Here is a 16,848-nt window from a genome sequence, read left to right as displayed (position 1 = left end):
TTAAATAATAATATGTTGTTAAAAACTTGAACGCGTTCAGGAAAAAAAAAAAATACTTAGATGATAAAAGGTAAATTTTCTTAATATCACTATATTTTGTACGGACATTTTTTTTTACAATTGTTTATCAGTTTTTAAGTACTTTTAAGTATGTATTTCCCAATAAAATATGTTGTTGCAGCAATTCGTAATTTTTTCCATACTAAAAATCCATATGGTACACTTGCCCCACCTGAACAAGATTTTTTAAAAGCTTTCAACAAAAATAACCAAAAGTTAAATCATACTTTATAATAGGTGCAAGTCATTGGTAGAGACACTACTGATCTAGGAAAAATAGAATTATGATTTAAAGAACCTTTAAACGAACCCTAAGCCTTATTTTGTACTTTCCAATATTATAAGAAAACAAAGGTTTTGAAAAAAACTTCAATAAATCTTATACCCCGTGGCGTTTACGTCGTTTTGGCGGTTATGTGGTAGTAGACTCAGCTAATTGCATTGCTAGCAACAATTCCTCATACTGGAAATAATCAAAATTGTAAAAATTCCGGCCGTACGAGCGATTGTTCCTCTTGCCCCATATGGTGGTCTTGCCCCACCTTCCCCTATTCTATTTTATTTTTTATATTCAAAACATTGAGACCAGACAAAAATTTAATTATTAAGACTTAGGGTACAAAAAGCAATGATTTATGTGTGTAATTCTCCACTAACTCACACAGCAGTTGCCCCTCCCATTTTTGAACATTCGAACAAAGACTTACTATCAATAATTTGCAACCTGAAAATTTAATGGTGATGGTTTGGAAATTTGGTGTCAACGTGACTTTTATGTAAAATAGGACGCCCAATATGAAAGCGTGCTCAGAATTCCGAAAAAACGTATTTTCCATTGCAAAAAAAAAAAACTCAAAAATAGTTTCAAATATTCTGACATTTTTCGTTACTTGATTGAATTTGTTTTAGCACATTTCAATTTATGGGAAATTTAAAGTACTTTTCAAATCGGCAGAAGGGTACTTTTTTCATTTGGAACGAAAATTATCATTTTAAAATTTCGTGTTTTTTGTAACTATGCAGGGTTATTTTTAAGAGTGTAACAACGTACTACAAAGTTGAAGAGTAGACAATTTCAATTTTGAGGTAGAAACAAACGGGGTTTGCTAGTGACTACCACAAGTAATCGCTATTTTACGAAAAAAAGTTTTGAAAAAGTTACTTTTTTAGTTTCTCTATGTTTCGTCGTTCGTGTCTGTCGCGGCCATGATCAACGACGACCAACTTTAAAAAATCGTAGAATCGCGATAACTCTTGATGTTGACATGCAAACACCTTATGTGTATTCATCATTTTTTGTAATTTTCTGCTCTATAACTTTGCAGAACATTGCTACACTCTAAAAAATAACCCTACAATGTTAGGGACCATCCGTAAACCACGTGGACACTTTTATTGGAAATCTCATCCCCTACCCCTGTGGACAATTGTCCATACAAAAAAAACTAACAAACTCCCACCCCCAAAATGTCCACGTGGTTTATGGATAGCCCCAAGATAATTTTTAAAGATATTTTTAAATGAAAAATATTTTTCTAAATAGATGACCCATCTGAGTTATTGCAGATTCGAAAAGTACATTATATATCCCATGAAATGACATGTGCTAACATAATTCACAGTTGTGAGGCGAAAAATGGTAGAATTTTTGAAACTATTTTTGTATTTTTTTTTTCGATGTAAAATACATTTTATTCAAAATTCTGAGTACGCCATCAAATCGAGCGTCAAATTTTACATAAATGTCCTTTCGACACCAAACTCCCAAACCATCAGTGAAATTTTCCTCGCTTAATTTTTGCAAATTATAAAAATACATATTCAACCAATATAAAAATTAAATCAAAATTTTGTAGCAGCAAAAGCCTTTAGCTGCCTTTAGTAAGAAACTGGCAAAAGGAATGTGCCGTTAATCAAAACAAAAGTCAAAGTAGTTATGTCACAGACATAACCGGAATGGCGTAGACTTACGAGCAATTCCATGCCAAATAGGGAATCGGTTGTACCCGACCCTCTCCGATTTCAATGAAACTTTGTAGACATGTTATCCTACGCTTATATAAGCCATTTTTGTGTATATGGAGCCAGTTCCACTCGATAATGACATTTGAGAAGGGCGTAAGTGTTTTAAATATTTGTGTAATTCGGAATTTAAAAATTTCTGTATCTCGAAGCCGTTGCATCGTATCAAAAAGTGGTCACAGACAAACTTGTAGGAAATTAGATGGGCTTTCCGAAAAAAATACACTGAAAGAAAAAAACACTCTACTTTTACGATTTTTTTGATTTTTAAGTTTAAAAGTCAAATTTGAGGGGGAGCCCACGATTTTTTTTCGTTCAAAATTTTTGTGAAGATAGCCTAAGATGTTACAAAAAGACTCACGAAAAATGCAGGATGGAGCAACTTACCTAAAAAAATACAAAAATCATTTACTGAAACTGTTTTTTTGAAAAGTGCTCTAAACGTCAAAATTTTCACAAACCGATAGCGGAAATCGATTCTCCAGACAATTTTACATAAAAGTCTCCATATTGACTACTGTCCTAAGTCCAATCCTTGTGAAGTTACAGCGGTTTTAAAAATAAAAATGTTGAAAAAATAGGTTTTTCGATGGTTTTTTGCAATTTTTATGTGACAGACTTGATTTTTCCGTCTCGTAAATATTTTTACCGAAAAGCTCGTCCAATTTCCCATAAGTTTGTCTTTGACCACATTTCAATTGGATGTATGGGCTTACAGATATAAGCTAATTACATTGCTCATAACTGAAAACATAATATTTTTTCAGTGTGGTATAGTAACCTGGATAGTAAATTAGCTTAAATCATCAAAAAAATGAGCTATTTTGAAAAGTGGTCAAAGACAATCTTATGGGAAATTGGACGAGCTTTTCGGTAAAAATATTTACGAGACTGAAAAATCAAGTCTGTCACATAGAAATTGCAAAAAACCATCAAAAAACCTATTTTTTCAACATTTTTATTTTTAAAACCGCTGTAACTTCACAAGGATTGGACTTAGGACAGTAGTCAATATGGAGACTTTTATGTAAAATTGTCTGGAGAATCGATTTCCGCTATCGGTTTGTGAAAATTTTGACGTTTAGAGCACTTTTCAAAAAAACAGTTTCAGTAAATGATTTTTGTATTTTTTTAGGTAAGTTGCTCCATCCTGCATTTTTCGTGAGTCTTTTTGTAACATCTTAGGCTATCTTCACAAAAATTTTGAACGAAAAAAAATCGTGGGCTCCCCCTCAAATTTGACTTTTAAACTTAAAAATCAAAAAATCTCGTAAAAGTAGAGTGTTTTTTTCTTTCAGTGTATTTTTTTCGGAAAGCCCATCTAATTTCCTACAAGTTTGTCTTTGACCACTTTTTGATACGATGCAACGGCTTCGAGATACAGAAATTTTTAAATTCCGAATTACACAAATATTTAAAACACTTACGCCCTTCTCAAATGTCATTATCGAGTGGAACTGGCTCCATATACACAAAAATGGCTTATATAAGCGTAGGATAACATGTCTACAAAGTTTCATTGAAATCGGAGAGGGTCGAGAAAAAAGTACCTGAAAAATTCCTGTTTTGGGCTGGAATTGCTCTTACGTAAAATTTAGATATGTGGACATGTGGGTTTTCCATATATTAATTTGAAGAATTAGCTATATTCTTTAAATAGATTTACGGAATATGATCATGAATGGGAGATGGAATTCAGCTAAGGGCGTTATTTCGGGGTGGTTTTCTTTCAAATTGTATGTAGTGTTTGGTGGGAATGATGAACAAGCAGAACTCTTTCGTGGGAAAATTGGTGGCCCTAAAAAGGACCGATTAGAGTTGGATGGTGGCGTTGGTCGCAAGGCTCGGTCTTGGCATCAGGCTCGATCTTGGCGTCAGGCTGCAACCGGGAGATGTTCTGTCCAGATGGATGCGAAACCGACAAAGTTGTTTAGGAAAGCGTGTAGTATTTGCGAATGATTGTGGTGCGAAATTTAGATTAGGCTGGTGTATCAACCAAAGTCAAAATCGGCCGATGATAACTAAAATACGAAACATACCTTCGTGACTGTGTTAGAACATTTCTACCAAAAACAAGGTCAAGGCATGTGCGCCCAAATGTCGTTGTCTGTAAAGGATCGGAAAGCAGATCAAGCTTGAGGTATTCTTTCATAAAATCAACAAATTTAAAATTTTCCGGTTTGAGGATATCAATGTTAAAATCCCCAGACACAACAATCCATATGTCCTGCTTTGCATACCAGAACAAATTCCGGATCAAGAAAGAAATTTTCTGTTTGTATGTTGCACTTGGCGAAATATACACAACAACAAACAGTGTTTAAATCCCATTTTCTGAAACTTTTGTGGCACAAATATCCCCAAACGAATCAGCCTCGAGTAAAATTGGATCATGTTCCTCACTTAACTGCTCAAGATCGTGAGGCATGGCCGTCGAAGAAGACGAATTTTTATGGAAAATTGCCAAGACCCGTGCCGACCCCTAATTGGACGGAACACCCATTCGAACGGCAAAGAGAGTAAAGAAAGAGACGAAGGAATTTTAGCGAGGCGAGAGCAGCCTCAGAAAGCTGTGCATTCCGTCGCCCCCCCAGACCAAAATTTGTTCCTGAAATTTAAATTCAAATTAGCTCGCTGCCTCGTCCCGGGTGGAACGAGGGATGAGGGCAACTCTTTCAACAGTTTGGAATTGGATACGACGCAATTCTTTCAGAAACGCTCGCCGCGAATGCGACGAGCTAGTTGTTGTTTCACAACCACGGCTTGACCCACGAGAGGCTCTTCAGCGGAAGGCAGCAGGCGCGCGCCTCATCTCGTTGATGCCTCGTCCCGGGTGGGACGAGGGACGGGGAGTGAGGCAACTCCGAACCACGGCAACCACGAAAGATCCAAACGGTCCGGCCATCGAGAGGCAACTGGCTGACGGTGACGTCGAGAAGGCGATGCGCGCTTCTTTTCCAGTTCTGGTCCCTCTCTCCTGCTGCTGCTGCTGTGGTCTCTCCTGCTGCTGCTGCTCTGGTCTCTCCTGCTGCTGCTGCTCTGGGCTGAGCTTTCCTGCTGCTGCTGCTGCTGCCGGTCCGACGTCTGAGTCGTGAATGATAGAATGGGCTCTGGCGCGCGTTCTTATATAGCCTTTCGGTCCGCTACTTCCCCTCCTTTTTCGCGACCGACACTCGGTCGCGTTGCTCGGAAGATTTTCCCCTCAAAATAGGTACTTGACATTCCCGTCCGTGAGTGGGAAGCGCTCATTTTGCTTGCAAAATCTGTGCATTTTGAAAACATTTTAAAACATTCAATTGTTTCAATAGTTAAACTATTTTGCCAACAATGAAAGTTTTATAGCAAATTGCTGAATAATTTTCGAATCGAATGGCACATAAATCGTGTCGATTCGATTAGAGGGAAGGAAGATATAAGCGTTTGACGGATGACGCAGTAATCCAGGGCCTTCGGCCCGGGTTTTTTGGAATGACACCCCAGTACCTTCGACAAAGACGTAAGTCTACGTCAAAATCTTAAAGTTTTTTCATTATAATTTATTTACATTCATTCAACAGTCAGACAATCAATCAACCCTCATTACAGCGTTCCCGGAGCCGGAGCCAGATTCAGGGACTGCTGGGACACGGCATGTCCGGCCAGGGGCGCATCATGGACGGCTCCACGGTTGGCGGCCAGATAGCGAGCCTCCTTCTGGGCAACGACGGCCACAGCTGGCTGGTGGACATAGGCGGCAGCGGCTGGGTAGCTGGCGGCGTACGGATAAGCCGAATAACCCGAATAAGCCACGGGGGCCGCAGCGTATCCCCACGGGGCAGCGGCAACGTACCGGGCGTACGAGTTGTCCTGGACCACGGTGGTATGTGGCAGGGTGTAGGCCAACGGAGAAGCCCAGTTGGCGTACAGGGATCCTTCAGCAACGGCGAGGACGACCATGACTACAGCTGCGATGCACTGTTTGAAAATTTGGGAAACAATTAGAATACTTTTTTTTAACAATTACGATCAGCAATGACATACCTTCATGATTGTTGTTTTAAGGATTCCTGTAAGGACTCGAAAGACGAAGGATGGTTGTATGCTGCGTTGGCAGATGAACTGTGATTCAAGGAGCCACTTCGACTCGTTTATATAGCAAACTTCGAGTACCGAATCGATCCCCATAAGAACAAACAACAAGAACAAAAAGTTCTTAACATAACAATTTTAGAACGACCTCTCGAATCACTCCATACGCACGCATGTATTGCTGGACGTGAGCGAAAGGTATCTTTGTCAAAAGTTTTGAGTCTTTTTTTGTTTGGCGTGGTGTAAGCATTCGACCGATGACGGTCCATAAATTTGTATCGCCGAACAAGTTGAGCGAGAAACGAGAGTATGGAGAAGGAATAGTGGATCGCACTCATCGAATAATTGTATTTACATTTTGGATTGTATCTTAAGATTCCAATCGATGTTCCATGAGGTTCTATCTAGTTGAAATTTACTATATAAACATGGGGTCCGAACAGTTTAAATCACAGTTCATCTGCCAACGCAGCACACAAACAGTCCTTCGTCTTCCGAGTCCTTACAGGAATCCTTAAAACAACAATCATGAAGGTATGTAATTGTTCATCGTAATTGTTAAAAAAAAGTATTATAATTGTTCCCCAAATTTTCAAACAGTGCATCGCAGCTGTAGTCATGGTCGTCCTCGCCGTTGCTGAAGGATCCCTGTACGCCAACTGGGCTTCTCCGTTGGCCTACACCCTGCCACATACCACCGTGGTCCAGGACAACTCGTACGCCCGGTACGTTGCTGCTGCCCCGTGGGGATACGCTGCGGCCCCCGTGGCTTATTCGGGATATTCGGCTTATCCGTACGCTGCCAGCTACCCAGCCGCTGCCGCTTATGTTCACCAGCCAGCTGTGGCCGTCGTTGCCCAGAAGGAGGCTCGCTATCTGGCCGCCAACCGTGGAGCCGTCCATGATGCGCCCCTGGCCGGACATGCCGTGTCCCAGCAGTCGCTGAATCTGGCTCCGGCTCCGGGAACGCTGTAAATTTGAAGAAGTTTGTTTGTGTATTTGTAAATAAATTTTCTGAAATTAATATTTGATTTTTAAAATTGTGTAGCACGCGGCCCCTGCTCGCATACATTTCCCGTATGCATTTTTACTTTTGAATTATTGATGCAGTTTGGTTCAAATTCGTATGTTTTTTTCAAAAGGAACATTTTAAAAGTATTTTGTTCATTTAGATCAGGCAACTTTTCTTTTATGATGTAGCTATTTTAGTGACTTTTGACAATGTTTGATTTGATTATTATTTTTAACGTTTTGGTTTTCATTTAATGTGCCATCGCTAATTTTTTAAATGTTTTTTTTTTGCTTTTAGAATCATTAAATGATGATTGTTGACCGTTTTTGCTCATATTTGACCCAGAGGCTCAAAAAGCCTGGGTAGCAAGATTTGGCTTGTGGCGCTAGGTCTTTAAACAATTTCCTATATTAAGGAGCTATTGCTTTGGGTATTTCCTGGAAAATTAAACTGAGTTGATGGATTGCAACTAAAACTCATCATTTTATTTTTTAGTTAAAACTTATCAATTTAGCAAAAGTCGATTGATTTTGATCAAAGTTCAGTTTTGTTTAGTTCAAATGAAAATACAGATTTAAGACAGTTATCTAAACAAAACCCGGATAATCTACCTGATAGCCTAATCTGCAAGAAAATGTACAAAATTATTAAATCCAAAATTCAATCAATCGGGAAACACAACCAAGTTGCGCAGATTTAGCCATAAAAATTCCTTCTTTTTCAAATTCACTTCGTACCTCCTGGCCATACAAGCGTGGCAAATAAGGAAATCGCACAAACCAGGACCCCATGAAATAAATGCCAAACCGCGCGCGACGCGTGAAAAGAAACAAACCAGAGCAAAAGGTGGCTATTAACTGGGCCCAAAATAGTTGTTTAATGCTCCATTTCGATATCCCTCTTAGGTGGTAACGCTGCACAGTGGATCCAGGTGTGACAAAAATCAAAAAATGAAAGTTAAATTTCAGTAGTGTTAGTATTTTTCTATTTTTTCTCATACCTTCAAAAACTCTTTCCCAAATTTTGAGCAAGATTGGATGGAATTTGAATTTTTGGCGGCTTTGAGAGTGCAGACATTTTTGTTATTTCTAGTAGCTGAAACTTCAAAATTCGCCAAAAATATTTTTTCTTAAAACTTGCATAACTCAGCCAATTTTCAACCAAATTTGATTCTTCTGGCTGCATTCGAAAGGTATTTAAAAGTTGTTAATTTTACTGTTCTTGGAATTTTGATTGACCCCTCCCCCCTTTTTAGCTATTCAAACGAAAGAAAGCATTAACTATTTTCAAGATTTTTTCGAATTTCAACCCTTCAGGAACAATTTTGTACGGGTGTGACCAAAGTCTCGTATGCAGTTTCTGGCGTGAAATTTAATGTACTTTCAGACTGTGTATAGCAAATTTTGCTCATACTTGCTCGAAAGATCAAAATTTGCATGTTTCTAAAAAAAAGTCAAAGTGGATCTACTCTACTCTATTCACGAATCGGATCAAAAAGTCAGATATGGCAATCGCCTTATGATCTTTCTTCATATTCAAGAATGCAACAAATGTACTAAATAATACTGGATTTTGGATTTCTTAGTGTACCAAGAACACCCCCCCCCCTCTCCCTCGTCTTTTTTATGACTTGGTTAAATATTCCTCTTGGAATGACTGAAAACTTCAACGGCGAAAATACTTTTTATTGTAAAATTTCACATGGGCTTGTGTGCTATCTTGTGACCCGTCTGCTGAAAAAGAAAGGACGTGTCACAAGATAGCACACAAGCTACGATGTGTATTTGCGTGGAGAATTATTGGAACAAAGTGATGCGAGCAGTGATAAACATAGTTAATGAGCAATTGCAAATATTTTAATGAATACCGTCATCAGGGTGACATTGGGTCTGGTGGGTGAGATACAGTCATACAAAATTGCTAAAATTTGTATGACCCAATCTCACCCCTAGACCTAATGTCACCCCTGATGACGGTACATACCTTTTTTTGGTACGATAGATTTTCTTGTGGGAATCCTAACCATGCAAGACTTTTTTCAACTGTCCCAAAAAATCTTCCAAGAAGTCTTCCTAAAAACAGTTTTTACCTTACATATTTTTATGTGCAGCTTAGTACATAAAAAGCAGAGCAGACCTTGGCTCTAGTTGTGGATGAAGAGAAGAGGGAAGATAGGAAATTAAAAAAAAAAATTCAAAACCTTATTCTCAACCTTTTTAATGAAAATGTATCACAAATTACTCTAATTAATAACTCTAATGCAAAGAAAAGTTTATGATTTATTTATTTTGGAGGTTTATCTTTGTTTTGCACCCTAGTATTTGGAGAATATTCGAAAGGGGAACGAGATGAAAACTTGAAATGAAGTTTTCGTTGGCCTCAACAAAAATCTAGAGTTTTTTTAAAGGTCCTTTAATTTATTGTGTTTCATATGTTTATAGGACCTTTAAAAAAAAACTCTAGAAATGTCTTCTAATCTTTTTCTACCTAAACTACAGATACTACTAAAATGTGCACAGTTAAAATGTTATGATAATCTCATAGAAGCCAAATAACACTTTTCCTCAAATACACAAAATTTGAAACACCCTATTAACTGGACCACCCTAACGTTACTACTGTACTGATCCTGATCAACTTTTCGGAAGATGACAAAGCTGTTATTTAAAAGTGTGGTATCTACGAATTTGATTTAACAAAATTTCGGTTATGGATCAATGTGATATGGTACCACCCTAACATTTTTTTTTGTTAAGATTTAAACACCCACACACAATCAAAATTCCAAGCTACTATTGATATAAAAAAAATACAATTTCAGCAATTAAAAAAATAAATATTTATGTACCACCCTAATGTACTTAGATTTTATTTCATGAAAAAATAAATGTGTTTTTTGAATTCAGCTGCCCAAAATTACCATAATATGACATATTTGGTAGAATACCTGACATTTTTTAATTTTGTCACACCTTTGTTCGAAGAGGATCCACTGTGCGCTGTTGAGGCTGGTCAGTACGTACATCGCCAACCAGCGCTTGTCGTACGACCGGACTAGGTTGGGCCTTAATTTAGCTGGAATTTGATTTATTTGAACATAACAACTTGCTCAATGTGGGTATTGCTTACACGCTTCGGTGGACAGCCGGCCTTTGGAATTAAGAACAATTTGTTCAAATATATACAATGAAAATTTGCATTGAGTTTCATAATTATGTTCTTCTGTATCATTTAAAACGGCTCAAAAAATATATGACAATTTAACGCAAACTTTACCGATGTCCATAAGCAAATAATTTTAAATGATTAAAATAAAAATTCAATTCTAGTAATTTGGATATTCTTTGCCTAGTAACTAAGACACCACCCAAAAATTTTGTAGTCATGCAATTTATTCCTCAAATTTACAGCCAGTACTTGTTGGTGTGTCCATAACCGTATCCACCGTAGTTCCACAGTCCATTATCGATGAGCTTGGCGTTTCCGTAAGCGCCCACAACCGGTGCCGAGTATCCCCAAGCGTTCTCGTAGACTGGCAGACCGCCGTACACTCCTGCAGAGTAACCTGGATAGCTGGCCACCGGTGCATAACGCTGAGCCAGTCCCTTTCCGTACACTCCATAGGGTGGCCACACCGAGGTGCTCACCGGAACTGGAACCGCTTGGGGAAGCACCGAGGTCACGTACGATGGCTCAGCGGCGACAACGGCCAGAGCAACGGCGAAAAGGGCGATGAAGATCTGTGGGATGAGAGTGTTAGTCAAAAAAAACTTATTTATTTTAAAATCTTACCTTCATTTTTGAAGTTGCTGATGTTCTTCACTAAGTGACTATAGCAAGCGAATGATGTCAACGACCAGTTTTGCTCTTCATTTATACGATTTCAATCGATGATTGAATTTTGAAATTGAACTTCCATTTCCTTGATGATTCATAAATCACATCCTTTGCCAAAAACGATTGTTCCAAACTCTACCACATCAGGACACAAATTTGTTGGCCTATAAAAACGGTAGGCTTGTTCCAAAAGAGTCACAGTTTTCTAGCAGCTCATCAAGTATCAAGCCAACAATAAGTCAACCAACTGTAACAATGAAGGTGAGCTATATGGACTTACTGCTAACGAAAATGGCATCAAATAACGATTTTACCCCAATTGCAGATCTTCGTCGCACTCCTGTTCACCACTCTGGCCGTCGCATCGCAGGCATCCTATCTGCCGTCGGCTTGGCCGTACGCCAATGGCTTGAACTCCTGGAACAACTGGAACGGACATGTCGGCTATCCTTATGCCAGTGGTCTGTCCGCAAGTTGGCCAGCGGCCTCTGTCTATGGAGGCCTGTACGGAGGACACAAGACCGTAGTCCAAGCCAACCTGGGCCATAACGCCTACCCATATGCTGGAGCCTGGTCCGGTGCCGGATGGCCAGCGACTTCCGTCTACGGTGGTCTGTATGGAGGACTGTACGGAGGACACAAGACCGTTGTGCAGGCCAACCTTGGACATGAGGCCGCTTATCCATGGGGACAGCCATGGGGAACCTACGGAGCAGGTGTGTATGGAGCTGGCTGGGGCCATCACGGACTTGCCCAGACTGTTGTGCCGGTTTCGAAGCAGATTGCGGCCACTCCAGGATCGGTTCATGTTGCCTCAGTCCCAGTTGGTGGCGAAAAGGTGGTTGTGGTTTAAAATTGGAAAAATAGAATCAAATAAAGCAATTGATACATGATATAGCCGGCGTTTATTTTTATTAAAGTAAATTTTCAAAACCATTCGTGCGTTATGGATTTTACCTTTTGTAAAATTACGATAAATTTATTTCCTAATAATCATCCCTGAATTTTTTTATTAAAATTAATAATCCAGAGCAGTGTTTTTTTATATCACCTCGCTTGTCATTTTTGCGATACATTATCCTAATTATTTTTATTTGCGTTGCTCGAAGACTTTTTTTTCTTTGTTTGTTGAATTTCAATGCTGAAACAGAAAGTATTTCAGAGAGGGAGCGGCCGTGGCTGACTGGTTACGGTGTTCGCTTTGTAAGCGAATGGTTCTGGGTTCGATTCCCATCTGCTCTCAACGAGAAAGTTAAGAACACAAAATTTGAAATGATGTGAATATGAACGAAAAATCAAAGTCGCTCGAGGCGGGGTTCGATCCTCCATCCTTTGGATTGGTAAGCAAAAATGCTAACCACTATGCCATGACGACTTGGTAAGCGTGGACTGGATTTAGGACGACTTGGTGAGCGTGGACTGGAATTAGGAATTAGGAATACTGTTACAGAGAGCGAGTTGTGGCGCTATAACCACGACAAATAGTGTCAAGGGCATTCGTGGAAATACAATGTCCCATCCCAGAGGGTCCCGGAATACCAAACCTTCTTAGCATGGTGCTCCCAACGAATACAACCAAATCTCGGAGCGTATGGTGGTGTGTCCCCACTAGGATGTAACAAAAATGACTTTTTGGCGGGCATTCAGGGGTTTGTTCCGGTGGGCATACTGAGCCCAAATCCCAAATATGAGCTTGATTGGACGTAACAGGAGCTGGCGCTCCGCCCTTCAATTTTAAATGGGATTTAACCCGTAAAAAAAGATTTTTTCAAAAATGACAATTGTAAAATCAAAAAAAAAAATGACAATTGTAAAATCATAAACCATCGAGGCATTTTGGCCACTGAAGCGTTTACCAAAAACATCACTGGCGTGTAGGCCAGATCTTTGCGCATCTTTTGGTATATATAACATTGAAGTTTGGAGCACCCTGGAGCTCGGTACAGACCTTCAAAGTTTGGTATTTTTTTCGAAAAATCGGTCCCAGCAAAATCAAATGGCGTCTCGGGCGTCGTGAGACGCGACGCATATCTTTTTTGCCGGGGCCGGTTTTCCGAAAAAATGCCAAACTTTGAAGGTCTGTACCGAGCTCCAGCGTGCTCCAAACTTCAATGTTATATATACCAAAAGATGCGCAAGGATCTGGCCTACACGCCAGTGATGTTTTTGGTAAACGCTTCAGTGGCCAAAATGCCTCGAAAATTGACATTTTTGAAAAAATCTTTTTTTACGGGTTAAATCCCATTTAAAATTGAAGGGCGGAGCGCCAGCTCCTGTTACGTCCAATCAAGCTCATATTTGGGATTTGGGCTCAGTATGCCCACCGGAACAAACCCCCGAATGCCCGCCAAAAAGTCATTTTTGTTACATCCTAGTCCCCACGCTTCTTCCTCCCTGTCGATTCAGAATTGTGTTGTTGTTCGAACACTCAGTAGGCCTGGCCGCTTTAACGCTTGTGATGTTTCAATGCATTCCGATGCAATGGCGCACTACAAATGTTAATAAATGACAAGAAAAAAAAAACACAAAAACTTCGAAAAATACCCTAAATCGATCAACTTGTAATCGACGAAAACTGATTTTATGAAAAGAATTGTAAAATATTATCTATAGGGGAACTATACCCTTTTTCAGCTTTATTTCTATTATCGGCCTATCAGCACTTTGATCATGAATTACAGCTTTTATAAAGTGTTTTTCAGTATTCAAAAGTAATAAATAGATCAAATAAAAGTGAGCAAGCAACTCTCCATTGTTGATACATCTGAAAATGTTATTTAATAGCGGAAAACGGCAAAAGTGATGACAATTGGTCGAACGGCTTAGAGTGATTAAAATGGGTATATTTCCCCTATATATAAAAAATTTCGACGGTTTTGTTCGAACGCGAATCAGTTCAATACGGAGCGTCGTAGCGAGGTGCTTTTTGTTGCGTTGGGTTCGTAAAAGTCCAAGGAAGGTTCTTACGCCATAAAATTACAACTTTGGCCACTCTGGAACCGATTCCGGAAAATCTGCAGATTGTATGGGAAAAGCTACGTAAAATCAAATTTTGATCACAGGAGGCTGAATTAGCATACAAGCAAGAAACGTCAGGAAACCAAAAAAGGGCAGGACGAAGTTTGCCGGGAAGAGCTTGTAAAATCATAAACCATTTTAAGAATCAAATAATCTTTAAAATGAAAATGTCTTTCTGGTACCAGGAAAACACCAAATATTTTTTCAAAACTATCCGAGAAACTAAAGCAAATTTAAAATTTATCAGTTGTTTTATTTGATTCTATTTTTCCAATTTTAAACCACAACGACCTTCTCGCCACCAACTGGGACTGGGGAAACATGAACCGATCCTGGAGTGGCCGCAATCTGCTTCGAAACCGGCACAACAGTCTGGGCAAGTCCGTGATGGCCCCAGCCAGCTCCATACACACCTGCTCCGTAGGTTCCCCATGGCTGTCCCCACGGATAAGCGGCCTCATGTCCAAGGTTGGCCTGCACAACGGTCTTGTGTCCTCCGTACAGTCCTCCATACAGACCACCGTAGACGGAAGTCGCTGGCCATCCGGCACCGGACCAGGCTCCAGCATATGGGTAGGCGTTATGGCCCAGGTTGGCTTGGACTACGGTCTTATGCCCTCCGTACAGACCTCCATAGACAGAGGCCGCTGGCCAACCTGCGGACAGACCACTGGCATAGGGATAGCCGAGATGTCCGTTCCAGTTGTTCCAGGAGTTCAAGCCATTGGCGTACGGCCAAGCCGACGGCAGATAGGATGCCTGCGATGCGACGGCCAGAGTGGTGAACAGGAGTGCGACGAAGATCTGCAATTGGGGTAAAATCGTTATTTGATGCCATTTTCGTTAGCAGTAAGTCCATATAGCTCACCTTCATTGTTACAGTTGGTTGACTTATTGTTGGCTTGATACTTGATGAGCTGCTATAAAACTGTGACTTTTTTGGAACAAGCCTACCGTTTTTATAGGCCAACAAATTTGTGTCCTGATGTGGTAGAGTTTGGAACAATCGTTTTTGGCAAAGGATGTGATTTATGAATCATCAAGTAAATGGAAGTTCAAGTTCAAAATTCAATCATCGTTTGAAATCGTATAAATGAAGAGCAAAACTGGTCGTTGACATCATTCGCTTGCTATAGTCACTTAGTGAAGAACATCAGCAACTTCAAAAATGAAGGTAAGATTTTAAAATAAATAAGTTTTTTTTGACTAACACTCTCATTCCACAGATCTTCATCGCCCTTGTCGCCATTGCTCTGGCCGTTGTTGCCGCTGAGCCATCGTACGTGTCCTCGGTGCTTCCCCAAGCGGTTCCGGTTCCGGTGAGCACCTCGGTGTGGCCACCCTACGGAGTGTACGGAAAGGGACTGTCTCATCGTTATGCGCCGGTGGCCAGCTATCCAGGTTATTCTGCTGGAGTGTACGGTGGTCTGCCAGTCTATGATAACGCTTGGGGATACTCGGCACCGGTTGTGGGCGCTTACGGAAACGCCAAGCTGATTGATAATGGACTGTGGAACTACGGTGGATACGGCTATGGACACACCAACAAGTACTGGCTGTAAATTTTGAGAATAAAACATACAATTTTTTTGCTGAAACATTTTCAAAACTGACTCTTTTAATTATAATTGTAACACGACAAATCAACAAATTTTATGTTTTGGCATGAAGATCTTTGCGTTATACAGTCAGGAGACCTATTGATCAAAAATTCATGGTTAATTCATAGAGCGTCCGGTGTTGCACAGATTCACCAAAAACATTTCAAAATAGTGAGCAAATTGCTTTTTTTTATTGACGGTTCAGCTGAATCTTTCAATCAATTTATTCTGCAATTGAATTATTATTTTCAAAACTTAAACCGTTTATTCAAATTAAATATTTTCTCAAGATTTTTTTAGAAGACGATTTTTTTTTTCGGGAAACATTTAGTTCACTTTATCACAAATTCATTTTTTTATTTTAACTCTTTAAGACCATTTCTGGAATGATTGTAAGCTCTAAACGGAATTTCATCAGAACGCACGTTCACTTCTCTATACTCAGCTGTACTGAACGCAATGTCAACTAATTGGAAAATTTCATCATGCCGAGATCTTTTCTTAATGTTTGCCCATTCTAATCCTGTGGGAACCAACTTGAAGGGTTAGGTATATAAACCGAAGAAAATTCAGATCATTTAATCAGAAATCGTCAGGTGTCTATCAAGCCAGGATTTATCAACAATCAGCCCTTGTGTTCAAAATGAAGGTAATTTTCTTTGATATTTTAAATACCATTTTTGGTTTCAATTTTGTTTTTTTAGTCCATCGCCGCCCTTCTACTGCTGGCCATCGTTGCCGGAAGCCAAGCGTACATCCTGCCGTACGGCCTACCCGCTGCCGTGATCCAAGCAAATCTGGGTCTTCCGGCTGCTGCCCTGGACCTCGGACCATATCCGTATGGCCCGGCAGCACTAGCCCTGGCCGCAGGTCATCCGGCAGCCATTTCGATTCCAGCTGTCCACCACCATGCCCTGGCTGGACCAGCGTCGTACGTGGCCGCCAACCGCGGTTCCGTGCATGCTGCTCCCCTTCCTGGACATCTGATATCGCAGAAATCGCTCAACCTAGCCCCGGCCCCTGGTACCCTGTAGAATTGTTGATTGACTTCGGTCACGCAAAAGGGTAAAAAAATGCTTCGATCGTTGCAGTAGCTCTAGTTTCAATAAATGAATTGCATTACAAACGAACATACAAAGCTGGCTACGGGCATTTCAATTAATCGTTGATCTGTGACCCTCTCGATCGAGTGAGGGTTCAGAGCGTCGCACCAGAACAACACTTCCACAC

At 40.1% G+C, this 16,848-nt stretch overlaps 7 protein-coding genes across 7 annotated transcripts; 4 read left to right on the top strand and 3 right to left on the bottom strand.

Moving 5' to 3' along the window:
• Positions 1–5,597: 5,597 nt before the first annotated feature.
• On the bottom strand, positions 5,598–6,253 carry LOC120429934 (uncharacterized). Its single transcript, XM_039595028.2, has 2 exons — positions 6,103–6,253; positions 5,598–6,036 (listed from the first exon to the last, which is right to left on the bottom strand). Exons 1-2 carry the CDS (start codon positions 6,244–6,246, stop codon positions 5,662–5,664), a joined length of 519 nt encoding a protein of 172 aa, XP_039450962.2. The 5' UTR covers positions 6,247–6,253; the 3' UTR covers positions 5,598–5,661.
• A 302-nt stretch (positions 6,254–6,555) lies between these two features.
• Positions 6,556–7,174, top strand: LOC120429936 (adult cuticle protein 1-like). Its single transcript, XM_039595029.2, has 2 exons — positions 6,556–6,684; positions 6,751–7,174. The coding sequence occupies exons 1-2, from the start codon at positions 6,679–6,681 to the stop codon at positions 7,123–7,125; spliced, it is 381 nt and encodes a 126-aa protein (XP_039450963.1). The 5' UTR covers positions 6,556–6,678; the 3' UTR covers positions 7,126–7,174.
• Positions 7,175–10,536: 3,362 nt separating this feature from the next.
• Positions 10,537–11,201, bottom strand: LOC120429904 (uncharacterized). The gene is made up of 2 exons (XM_039594997.2): positions 10,955–11,201; positions 10,537–10,902 (listed from the first exon to the last, which is right to left on the bottom strand). Exons 1-2 carry the CDS (start codon positions 10,958–10,960, stop codon positions 10,567–10,569), a joined length of 342 nt encoding a protein of 113 aa, XP_039450931.1. The 5' UTR covers positions 10,961–11,201; the 3' UTR covers positions 10,537–10,566.
• A 21-nt stretch (positions 11,202–11,222) lies between these two features.
• Positions 11,223–11,892, top strand: LOC120429910 (shematrin-like protein 1). The gene is made up of 2 exons (XM_039595004.2): positions 11,223–11,260; positions 11,325–11,892. The coding sequence occupies exons 1-2, from the start codon at positions 11,255–11,257 to the stop codon at positions 11,850–11,852; spliced, it is 534 nt and encodes a 177-aa protein (XP_039450938.1). The 5' UTR covers positions 11,223–11,254; the 3' UTR covers positions 11,853–11,892.
• Positions 11,893–14,249: 2,357 nt separating this feature from the next.
• On the bottom strand, positions 14,250–14,945 carry LOC120429911 (shematrin-like protein 1). The gene is made up of 2 exons (XM_039595005.2): positions 14,886–14,945; positions 14,250–14,821 (listed from the first exon to the last, which is right to left on the bottom strand). Exons 1-2 carry the CDS (start codon positions 14,889–14,891, stop codon positions 14,294–14,296), a joined length of 534 nt encoding a protein of 177 aa, XP_039450939.1. The 5' UTR covers positions 14,892–14,945; the 3' UTR covers positions 14,250–14,293.
• Positions 14,946–15,084: 139 nt separating this feature from the next.
• On the top strand, positions 15,085–15,589 carry LOC128092996 (uncharacterized). Its single transcript, XM_052708322.1, has 2 exons — positions 15,085–15,191; positions 15,244–15,589. The coding sequence occupies exons 1-2, from the start codon at positions 15,186–15,188 to the stop codon at positions 15,577–15,579; spliced, it is 342 nt and encodes a 113-aa protein (XP_052564282.1). The 5' UTR covers positions 15,085–15,185; the 3' UTR covers positions 15,580–15,589.
• Positions 15,590–16,168: 579 nt separating this feature from the next.
• Positions 16,169–16,748, top strand: LOC120429912 (adult cuticle protein 1-like). Its single transcript, XM_039595006.2, has 2 exons — positions 16,169–16,267; positions 16,323–16,748. The coding sequence occupies exons 1-2, from the start codon at positions 16,262–16,264 to the stop codon at positions 16,650–16,652; spliced, it is 336 nt and encodes a 111-aa protein (XP_039450940.1). The 5' UTR covers positions 16,169–16,261; the 3' UTR covers positions 16,653–16,748.
• The last annotated feature ends 100 nt before the right edge of the window (positions 16,749–16,848 follow it).

Source organism: Culex pipiens, chromosome 2 (assembly GCF_016801865.2).
Source record: "Culex pipiens pallens isolate TS chromosome 2, TS_CPP_V2, whole genome shotgun sequence".
NCBI classification, from domain to species: domain Eukaryota; kingdom Metazoa; phylum Arthropoda; class Insecta; order Diptera; family Culicidae; genus Culex; species Culex pipiens.
The sequence above is the reverse complement of the archived record's forward strand: the minus strand, read 5'-3'. Positions and strand labels throughout refer to the sequence as shown.

Bases quoted from the DNA above. Each gene is read 5' to 3' on its own strand.
- LOC120429934 (XM_039595028.2), bottom strand. From the start codon at position 6,246: ATGGGGATCGATTCGGTACTCGAAGTTTGCTATATAAACGAGTCGAAG. The intron at 6,037-6,102 runs GTATGTCATTGC...ATTTTCAAACAG, and splicing joins TTAAAACAACAATCATGAAG to TGCATCGCAGCTGTAGTCAT.